The sequence below is a fragment of the Gossypium hirsutum genome, chromosome D11 (assembly GCF_007990345.1).
Source record: "Gossypium hirsutum isolate 1008001.06 chromosome D11, Gossypium_hirsutum_v2.1, whole genome shotgun sequence".
Classification (NCBI taxonomy): Eukaryota; Viridiplantae; Streptophyta; class Magnoliopsida; order Malvales; family Malvaceae; genus Gossypium; species Gossypium hirsutum.
The window spans coordinates 22960715-22972106 of record NC_053447.1 but is presented as its reverse complement, the minus strand read 5'-3'; the positions used below and the strand labels follow the sequence as shown (position 1 = coordinate 22972106).

General features: G+C 31.2%; 2 protein-coding genes across 2 annotated transcripts; one reads left to right on the top strand and one right to left on the bottom strand.

Annotated features, from left to right (window-relative positions):
• Nucleotides 1-4881: 4881 nt before the first annotated feature.
• LOC107957428 (NEDD8-conjugating enzyme Ubc12) lies at nt 4882-6926 on the top strand. Its single transcript, XM_016892947.2, has 6 exons — nt 4882-4904; nt 5455-5568; nt 5801-5909; nt 6098-6176; nt 6284-6400; nt 6481-6926. Exons 2-6 carry the CDS (start codon nt 5460-5462, stop codon nt 6616-6618), a joined length of 552 nt encoding a protein of 183 aa, XP_016748436.1. The 5' UTR covers nt 4882-4904; nt 5455-5459; the 3' UTR covers nt 6619-6926.
• Nucleotides 6927-7194: 268 nt separating this feature from the next.
• On the bottom strand, nt 7195-10141 carry LOC107957427 (uncharacterized). The gene is made up of 4 exons (XM_016892946.2): nt 9631-10141; nt 8444-9067; nt 8133-8308; nt 7195-7989 (listed from the first exon to the last, which is right to left on the bottom strand). The coding sequence occupies exons 1-4, from the start codon at nt 9633-9635 to the stop codon at nt 7391-7393; spliced, it is 1404 nt and encodes a 467-aa protein (XP_016748435.1). The 5' UTR covers nt 9636-10141; the 3' UTR covers nt 7195-7390.
• Nucleotides 10142-11392: the final 1251 nt, after the last annotated feature.

The window sequence follows — 11392 nt, the reverse complement described above, 5'->3', positions numbered from 1 at the left end:
AAGGAGCAATTTATCACAGTCATTTGTTGATAATGATCTGATTAATCATTAAGAAGACACAATGGTGACAATTATACAAAATAGGATTGTATTGAGTGAACGAATTTAATGCAAAGAAACCAAGGATATCATATGAGGGTAACGCACATATGACGAGGTCATTGGACAAAGCAGTTGGATGAATTACTTTCGTAAAGAGTATACAATAAGGAGTTTTCAATCATGGTACTTCTTGTGGACTGACTCAATGATTAAGTAATTGTGAATTATCAGAACGATCTTTTTGGACATAATTGCAATTACTAGAGTATAATTATATATGTCTGATTGGTACATCCGCTAGCTCAACAAAAGCTCGATCGGACTGCATTTGAATCAGAAGAAAATTTTACGACTTTAGAAATAATTTAATTGAGTCGGTTTATTTGACGTAGAATTAAATTGGGCAGTTGTAAGAATTGTTCAACTAGAGAATTTGATTAAATAATTTTCTTGAAAAATTAATTTGAAAAATCTAAGTGATTTTTGGAAAATTAATTTTAATCAAGTAAAATTAAATTAATCAAATTAATATGATATTTTTGGAAATTAATTTTTAAGTCAGACAATTGACTCAATGGGTAATTGAACTTGAAAATTAGACCTGATATCATAAATCAGGTTTGGGAGCCCAAAATTGAGACCAATACCCAAAAACTAGTCGAACCGGGTCCGGTATGTGAAATCGGACCGACGATCCAACCGGTGGTTGGACCGGACCGATCGAGTCGTCATTGACTTGACCGGACTGGCAGAAAATATAACCAACTCCGGGTGTCGGGGGTTGCAACGACGGTATTCCAGTGGCCGACAAATGGTCAGCGACGGAGGTTGAGTAGTGGAAGAATTACACTCATGTTAGAACTCTACTAGAGAATTTGATTTCAGATTAACTATCCCAAAAATAATATTATTTTAATAGATTTAATATTAAATTAAATTTAATACTTATCTTAATAATATTTTATTACGTTAATATTAAATGACTATCTTAATATTAAATTTAATCTAATATTTATTTGAAGTGGCTCATTTTGTCCCAGAAAAACCCATGTACGAACAAGGATTAATTTTACTTCCCCACCTAGCTACTCTAGGCTTGGGGGTAGGTCCTGGCAGAGAAGTTATAGACACCTTTCCATACTTTGTATCTGGAGTACTTCACTTAATTTTCTCTGCTGTATTGGGCTTTGGTGGTATTAATCATGCACTTCTGGGACCTGAAACTCTTGAAAAATCTTTTCCATTTTTTGGTTATGTATGGAAAGATAGAAATAAAATGACCACAATTTTGGGTATTCACTTAATTTTGTTAGGTATAGGTGCTTTTCTTCTAGTATTCAAGGCTCTTTATCTTGTAGATAAATATTAGATTAAATTTAATATTAAAGTGATTAAATTTAATTATAGTGAAACTCTCTAAACTCTCCCTATATAAAGAGAGCCTTGAGTCATTATTTTACACACATTTGAATTCAAGAGAAAGTTGTAGAAAAAAATTTCTGAAGAAATTATTTCAGAAAATTTCTAGAGATATTTTTTATTTACAACTTGGTCCAAAAGTTTAAAGAATTTGTGAAATTATCTCACTGGTAATTTTTGTGAAAAATTTTCTGATTCGAATCGAACTCACATTTGACAAACTAAGCTTGAGGATAGCTGAGAAGACTATTCGGTCGAAGCGTTCATTCTAGGCTAATGAAAATATAAAAAAAGGTACAATTTTGATTAAATGTTTATTATTTTAGATATCACAACCAAGTTCTTATTTTAGAAAATTTTTTTAAACCTCTGGTTTTTCTCTAAATTTATTTTCTGCTGCGTTTTCCAAACTTGATTCTCCAACAATATAAAATTTTAATACATAAAAATTATTAAATATTCAATAAAAATATTATAAATATTTTTTAAAAATAAAAAAATATGAGTAAGTTATTTACAAATATAGACAAACTTAAGTAAAATTTTATATCTATATTTTGAAATGAAAATGAACTTAGACAAATATAAAATATATTAATATTATATTTAAGTTGAATTTTATTTAGCGTATAAACACCTCTAATTATAGCTTGCATAACAAATTTTCAAGATTTTTGTCTTTTGAATAAGCTTAGCCACAAACATTAAAGAATTACCTTTTAAAAAGTTTTGTATTAAATATATTGGAATCAACTAACAAATCAATCTATTTTTTTGTTTTTTGAATTATTGGAAGAATAAAAAAATATATTTCTCCATAAATAGTTAGCAAAAAAGAGTTAAATGAAATTATTAAAAATTGTTAATAAACTATTATTTATTATGTTAATATGTATATTGAAGAGAAGTATATTATTTTTTTATAGAAAAATATTTAAATTAATTGAGAGAAATCTAAATTATTAAAATTAATTATAATTAGTCATGATCAAATCAAATTAAAATTGATTGAAAGAGATATAAGTATTTAATTTTAGGGATAAATTTTAAAATTACACATAAATTTTGATTTATTGTGTAATTTTGATGCATAAACTTTTGTGTAATCATAGACATGAAATTTTGATTGTGATTTAAACGTATAATGAAAATTTAATTTTGATTGAACTCTATGCGTTTAAAGAAATAAATACATTAATTTATTTATATATTAGATAAAAATAATTATTTGTGTATGTGGTATATAAATGTAAAATGGTTCTATATAAATGATTTTGTCATTAATTTGTGAAAGCTGAAAAAAAAATTCATGTATAAAATTACGTAAAATAAAAATTTATGTAACATTATACATTTAATCAAAATTCATATATAATTTTAAAATTTCTCTTTTTAATTCTATTAAAATCAAATAAAAATACTAAATAATATCGAGTATTGACATAACAGTTGTTAAATTATTTTTTTCACATAACACAAATTTAAGATATTTCATGCCAATAACAAGACCGTTCCTATAAGTTTTTTTAGTATTTATTTTATGCATTCTTTATTTCCAAATTTAAGATATTAAAATTTTGTTTTGTTTTTAAATTCTTAGCATTATATGGTTTATAATTTTATTTAAATTGATAAATATTCATATATTATTTCAAATTAAATACTAAAATTATGGTCATGGAATAGTCATTGTTTTCATATCATATTGATTTTATATATTTAAGGTAAATAATAATTAAAAATAAATGTAATTATTTTTAATTTAAAAAAAATAAAAGTAGAACCAGTAAAGTTTTTATATGTAAATGACATGATTGATTGTATATGGTAATTTATTTCCTAAAATAGTACCACTCAAGGAATCCTCTCATCCTTTATTTACCTTCTAAATTATATATGTGTTCACTTGAACCTTTTTTTTTTTTTGGTTAAATGTAGTATTTAAACTTAATTACTGTTACTCGATTAACTCTACGTAAACATTATTTGACTTTACCCGTTTTTTTTAGAATTGAAATGAAAAAAAAAATAGAAAATCTGAATATTAATATTAAAAATAAAAAACAAAATTTCTCCCCCCGTCCCTCTTAGCTCCCTCCCACCACCATTGCTCTCCCCTCCCCCCTCTCCCTTCCTTTTCGTATCAAATTCTTCCCTTGGGCAAAACTTTATATCATGGAATTATTAGTAAACATGGGAAGGAGTAGCAAAGGATACAATCCATTTTGGGAATGATGTTTTCATGGTTCCACCGAGTTCAGGGGGGCTTGCTCTAACTCCCCTGGATATCTCAAGCTAGATTGTGACGCAGCCTTCAACTCTTAGGCTTATAAAGCGAGCACGACAATGATAATTTATGATTTGATCAGTGGCAAGTGATCTCCTCCTCGACAATTGGTAGCATACCCATTCTCAAATTAAAATGACAACAATAAATGCAAGTGAGTGTTAAAGGCCAGTTCTTCATTGCTTAAAAAAAACTTATGACTCCAAATGTACTTTTAAAAGAAAATCTATGAATAACAAGCTGCTTTTGACAAAAATTTTTAGCTTTTCAGAAGTGTTTTTTTAAAAATACTTCTGAAAAGTAGCTGAAAATAAGAAGCTAAAATTTTAGCTTTTCTTCTCCCAAAAGCACTTTCGATGCTTAATTACTTTTTCACCCCTCTAATAACATAGTATTTTTTTTCTTGGTGCTTAATTACAATTGTATTAAAATCATTAATTAAAAATAAAAAATATTTTTAAAATACTAATTATAAATATTTAATGGTTATAGTTAAATATTTAAAATATAGTTTATATATTCTAATTAAATTTTATAAATAATTAATATTTATTACTTAAAAATTTTTACAATTTATATTTCATATATAAAATATTAACAACAAGTTATAATAATTTTTTTATATTATTACTAAAATATAATAATATTAACTAATTTAAATATTATTTAAATGCATATTTGTTACTTGATAATAACATGTTTAAAATGGACATTTTATTTCTCAAAAATATTTTTTGACAATAATATTAAACACTCAAATTTTAAACTAAATTTTTTAAAATTTCTCCTCAAAAACTACTTTTTGCACAACACTCTTTAAAAACATTCTTCAAAAACAATGAAAAATTGGCCTAAAACTATCTCGGTGAAATGTCGTTGAATGTTTTGGTTTGATTACAAATATAAGGCCGCAAAACTGCAGACTCTAGTTTTTCACCAAAGAAAAACCCAAAACAAGTGGGTCCATCCTCCACTCCAGCTTTCGTGTCATTTCCTTTCTCTCTCTTTCCTTTACTTTCCCTTCAGGCATCGATATCCAAATCCCCCTCCTTTTGTCCCTTCTCTTCATCAATTTCCCCTTAGTTTCTGCTTTTTTCTTTAAAACAATAAAGATCCCTTAGTTCCTTCTTTCTTTCTTCGCCTTTTCCTCCAACAGGTTTGTTACAATCTCATAAATCCAACACACTACCTTTTCTTTTCTTTTTTTCTCACTTGCTCTTTTAATCGGCGTTGATTACTTAAGTCTTTTGTTAGATTCATTTTCTCTTTTCTTTAACGATCTCTTCTATTTTTGCAACTAGTTGTATCTTGAATTATGATCTGTTAGAATTAATTTCATTTTGAATCTCTTTTTTTTGTTCAAATTCTATTATTGCAAAGATGGGGAAAAAAAAGAGGCACTTCTTTTGTTTTTTGAAGTAGTTTTAAATTAGTCTACTTAAATAGCTTCGGATCAGGTAAATGAGTGATCTTATTAAAAGAAAACGGATTCTGATCGTCAACAGCTCAAAAGTATGGAAATCGAATTTGATAATAAAGGCTAGATTTTTCAGTTAGGGTTTGTTAAGAACCAAGTGTTTTTGTTTTAATGCTTTGATTTTGAATCTTTAGATTTTGAATGGATATTGCTTTGCTGCGGTAACCGGAATTTGATATTAAGGCTATGGAAATGAATCGGTTCACTTTAAATTTTAATATATATGTAGGAGTTATGATTCGGCTGTTTAAAGTAAAGGAAAAGCAGAGAGAACTTGCTGAAAATGCAAATGGGGGAGCTCCTACCAAAAAGCAAAGTCCAGGAGAGTTGCGTTTGCACAAAGGTTTGCTTCACATATTTAATGGGATTGAGTTGTTTAAATTTCCTTTAGTTCTATGATAAAGATTCATTATTTTTTATGATTTGGTGCTTTTGGTGTGTTATTGCTGATATTCTTCAGCTTTACTGATCTATTCAACTATATGTTGTTCTAGCACTGAATCTATTGGCTCAAGAGCATCTGGTGTTTGATCCAAGTGTGATTCTCATGTTTTATTTTGTCTTTCTACGTGTAGATATTTCTGAGCTTAACTTACCCAAATCTTGTGCTATAACATTTCCAAATGGAAAGGATAACCTGATGAATTTTGAGGTTTCAATTCGACCCGATGAAGGATATTATTTGTAAGGAATTTCTTTCATGCCTCTTATTTTAACACAAGTTTTCTTTTGCTCTCTAGCACAAATTTTTTGGTTAAAGTTTTTGTTTATTGGAGAAGACATGACATGCTTATAAGAGTTTTTTTACGTTCATCTTCTTATATTAATAATGCTATAACAAGTATAAAACTGATTGGCTGCTGCTGTTACAGCTGTGGCACATTTTTATTCTCCTTTCAAGTTTCTCCCGTCTATCCGCATGAGGCACCCAAAGTTAAGTGCAAGACCAAGGTAGTCTGGCTTACCTTGTTTTTATGTTTGTTTTCTAAATTCATGCTGTGGTCTCGCATGCTTTTGGTTATAACCTGGCTTGTATCATGTTGCACTCGAATATCCAGGTCTACCATCCAAATATTGATTTGGAAGGAAATGTTTGCCTTAACATCTTACGTGAAGATTGGAAACCGGTGCTCAATATAAACACTATAATCTATGGTTTATATCATCTTTTCACGGTAATGCCTAGTATATTTATAGCCATAATTCTATGGATTTGCTGCCATCTGATATCTGAATCTTTGAATTTTGTGTGCAGGAACCGAATTATGAGGATCCCCTCAATCATGAAGCTGCTGCAGTGTTGAGGGATAATCCAAAGATGTTTGAATCCAATGTGAGGAGGGCAATGTCTGGCGGGTATGTTGGGCAAACCTTTTTCCCACGGTGTGTCTAGCTTTAGCAAGGTCGCTGAATGCGCAAATGCACGTCATAAACACTTGAGCTTCCATGGGTTGTATAATTTACCTGCAAATTGCCCTCTATTGTCTGCTTTGATTTTCTCACTTTTCCTGCAAGACCAACCAGATAAAAATTCCAACAATGTTTCACTCTAGCTTTTCCCAATGCTGTTGTAAGAATCTGTGGCATATAATCTCAATGTGGAACTAGGATAGAGACAATAGACCGAATTTCATGCACTTGCATATTGTGTGACATCTCTCTCTCTCTCTCTTTCTGAAAATGAATACCTCTCTTTGTTTCTTTCTTTAGCCTGTTTTTGCTTTGAGTGCAAGGATTGAGGTGCTTGTTGAACATTGAGCAACAAATCATTCCCATAATCAAAATAATTCCTGAACCAGATTTCATCTTCAGAGCCATCTTTGAAATGAATCCTTTTTTTATGCATGCACCTTAGGTTACAATTGCATGTTCTTTAGACCTCTTAATTCTGCTTATTAGCTTACAGGATGAGATATAATTCCAATGTGCCTTTAAGTTATATATAAAAGCCTATAATCAAGGCAGCTGATAGAGAAATGGTTTATAATAAAATCGCAATGGTTCTACACTTACAGGCTGGCAATGTATGACCAGCATAATAATGAATTTCTTGACAAGTTAGTGGAGCTTCATGAGCAAGATGTTGCCATAGAAGGTAGTATATGTCTGCCTCATAGTGGAAAGAAATTGTGAACCAAGTTCTCAGAAAATAACCAAGTATTCGATCAAATCATCTCTTCCTCTTTCACAGCCGCCAATCTAACATTTTCACGGTCTCGCCTGAAGAGTTTGTACAACGGCGTGTAACACAAACAACACAAACCAAATGGAATTGCCATCATTGATAGTAGCCCTCTGGACAAAGCAAATGCCTCGCGTGGAGAACCATTGATCGGATCAATAGATTTTGAATCATAACCAAACATTTTCTCTGATAGGATACCTACCAAGGGAGCTGCGAAAGATGAAAACGATCCTTCAAAAGCACGGTCGAATGCATAGATCATGGTCCTATGTTTAGAAGGGACGACTTCGGCAAACATAGGACCATTTGCGGCCGTGGCATTCCAACTGATGGTTAAGCCCATCATAAACAGGGTTGTAGCAAAGGTGTAATAGCTGCTCACTGATTGTGGGATCACTTTAAGAAGGAACAATGAGAATGGTATGCCCATGAAGGCACTGAATTGTGCACATATAATACGCCCAGAATGGGGGTAAATTTGTGACAATCTATCTGCTATTACCCCACCAAGAAAGGATCCCATCGCACATCCGATAGCAAAAAGACTTAAAAGTGCTGCTGTAGAATTATGATCAAAACCTGAGAAACAAGAAAAAAAAAAAAAAAGACCCAAAGGTATCAAACATCAAGCACTAAACCAGTGATTCGGCAAACTATGTAGCATTCGACCATTTTTCTGGCGTGCCAAAAAGAAACAAGAAAATGGGTTAGAATTTGTGTACCAATTAGTTCAAACCACATGGTAAAGAACACCATGGCAGTCCATGGTAGAGAACCAATAATTCCCTGCAAGACAATTATCTGAAAAGTTGGAATTTTAATAACAGCTTTCGTAGCCATCCAGGACTCGGACCAAACAGACGAGACACGACCATTCCCTTTTTCTACCAACTCATCCCTGCAAAAGAAAGCAGCTGAGTGACCAAAACAATATATGAAAATATCAAAATGCCAAACCCTAAAAACTAAATTTAGATGGTGATAAGATACTGAAACAGATAAAAACGAAAAACTTCGAATGAGCAATTAGTACCTTTCTAAATTAATTCTGGCATCATGATTGACACTAACTGTTTTCCTAGGATCAACAACAAATAGGAACACAAGGAGTCCTATGAATGAACTTAACGTTGCCATCAAAATGAAGGCACAACGCCATCCAGGCGTACCCCAGAACTGCTGACCAGCCATTACGGTAGCAACAACACCACCACCGATGCCGCCCAAGGTGCCAACAAGGCTTAGCAGCCCAAATCCAGCCCCTCTCACACCATCCATGTAACTATCAGCGATAAAAGACTGAAGTGCTGGTATTACAATTGCCAGTCCGAAGCCATTAACTGCTCTCCACATTGCAACCTGATGAAACTGTTGGCTTCCACCCACTGCAGCAGTCGATAAGGCCCAGCACATCGTACCTATAGCGAGAACAGTAGGGCGATCATAGTTAATTACGAGTACGCCAGCCAAGGGAGATGCCAGGCCCTGCACAAAGTTCCTTATGAAGGTGAGATACCCAAGATCGGATGGCCCAGCATTGAAAGCTTCACTAACTTCTTTGTAGACAGATGGAAGGAGGTTTTCATCAGCACGTTCCATAATGGCAGCCAAGTTTATAAGGAGGATAGAAAGTGAAACGCCGAAAATCTTTCTAGTTCTGTGGAATGTTAAAAGTATATCACCAGTAGATTCAACACAAAAAAAAAGCATTTCCAACAAAGGTAAATTACATAGAAAAGGGGAAAGCATTGAGGATATGTATATCTGAATATGCACATATTGAAGTAGTAACAATTGAAGAAGCTTTCTTTTGCAACCAGTTGACATTACAAAAGTAACCAAAAATCAAACATATCTAGGAATCTCCAATAAAAGATTCAAAAAGTGGAAGCCAAGGCCTACATTGGCCAAATTCCATAAACAAGGAAAACAGCTTCCTAAGAAAAATAAAGTATCCTTTGACAAGGATATCTCTGAGTTTTTGGTGCATTATTATGACATAAAAAAAAGCAACTAAAATAGAATAATTATGGTAAATATCAATTTGCTAATGCTTCATTTGCTTATCTAAGAACATAAAATGCCCCTTTAAAAAAGCTTTTTGACTTTGCTATATATATCCGAGTACCCAGATCCCATAATCAACAAATAATCAAACAATAAGTGCCTCAAAAATCAGGAAAAAAGAAAAAGGACAAAGATTTGGAAAAAGGAACTTACTTCATGGATTGAAGATGTCTACGAAACAAAGGCTTGGAGTGAAACGGAGCAGAAGATCTTAAACGGCTTCGATTTAAGCCTATAAAACAACCAAGAAAAACTCCCTAAAATCCAGGAAATATGTATTTCCAGCTTCGATGATGGATCTGGAACACCCACTTGCCTTGTTGAAACAATAAGACTCCGACCATCCAGGGACTCATCAGGAATTACCCCAAAATAAAAATATTCGATTCCCGGTCAATGCAAACAATATAATATTTAATTATTATTTATTGAAAAATAATTAATGAAGTTACACGAGCCCAAACTCTTAAAATAAAACTAGTATTTTGGATGGAAAAATCAAAGTTGGCGAAGCAAGGAAAATGAAAGAAAGCTAGTTTAGTTTATCCGGTTGCGGGAGAGGTTACATTCTAAAGCGCGGGCTTGATGTATAAGTCTGGGATCTAAACTACACTTGGATTGCGGAGATTGGTGGTGTCATAATTCCAGGATATGTAGTATCATGTCCTTGAAGGACTTCTTTTTAATTTTTTTCCTCCCTATAAAGGGGCTCGGGTTTTTTGGTCATTGACCTTCCATTAATAGTTAAATGTCCCAAAACATTTTTATAAATAAGTGAAGTGTACTTGTAGGATAGAATATATTAGACTAGAGTTAAATTATTAAAATAATATTTTTTATAAGAGATAACTCATCATGTTAATTAACGATTTAAATACATATATTTTTATCATTTCACTTCTCATTTAATCCATATTTTTATGTAGTTAAAACTATTTCAAGAGAGAACTAAACTTAGGAATCCGTGCATAAATATGTGCATAAATAAAGATATTAATCATGCCATATATGCCAAAAACATAAAACCAGTTTTTACTTAAGTAAAATTAATGTATAAATTATAAAGAAATTCATTTTAAATGTCTTAATAACCATTTGGTGCTTGAGTTTGTTACTTTTCTTACTGCAGTATATGTTTGCTTTTGCCCAATGTGGTATATAGGGGTGAGCGCTCAATCGGATCAAATGAAAAAATTTCGAGTTAATCAAGTTGGCGAATCATATTTTATCATCTTAACTCGATTTGAAATTTTCTCGAATTGAGTCGAGTGAGATGGAATTCGAATCTAATATATTTATTTCAGTTAAATTAAAAAATAATAATTTTGGGTCCTTATAATCACTATTAGCCACCGTAATCAAATTTGTTATTAACTTTCATCCCCTTCTTTGCTTGCTTAGTTGCTTCAATTATCTTCTGATTCTTGTCACTATGTATTTTGAAATTAAAAAATATATTAAATGTAAAAAATGTATTTTTTAATAAAAGTTATCTTAAAGATAAAATGTGAAATTATTACCAAAATAAAATTTTAACACGAATATTTTATAGCATCATCAATAAATCAATTTTAATAAAAATTTATAGATTCAATATGATTAAACAATTCAATAATATAAATAGTAAAAAATATGAAATTTATTTTAATAATATAAATAGTAGATATAACCAAAATTATTTTTTTGACAAAAAGATATAAATAAAATTATTACTATTTAGGTTTAGAGATTTTTTTGGACAATTTTAATTTTTGATTTGAAGGTAAAAGGTGATAAGTAAAAGTTTAGGGGGAAAATAAAAAGTTTTGAGGATTGAGAGAGTAAAATTTGGGGGGGAAAGTAAATGGGGGGAGTAAAATTTGGGAGGGGGGAATGGGTTTGGGGTAGAAGGGGGGTGAGATGGGAGAGGAGTAAA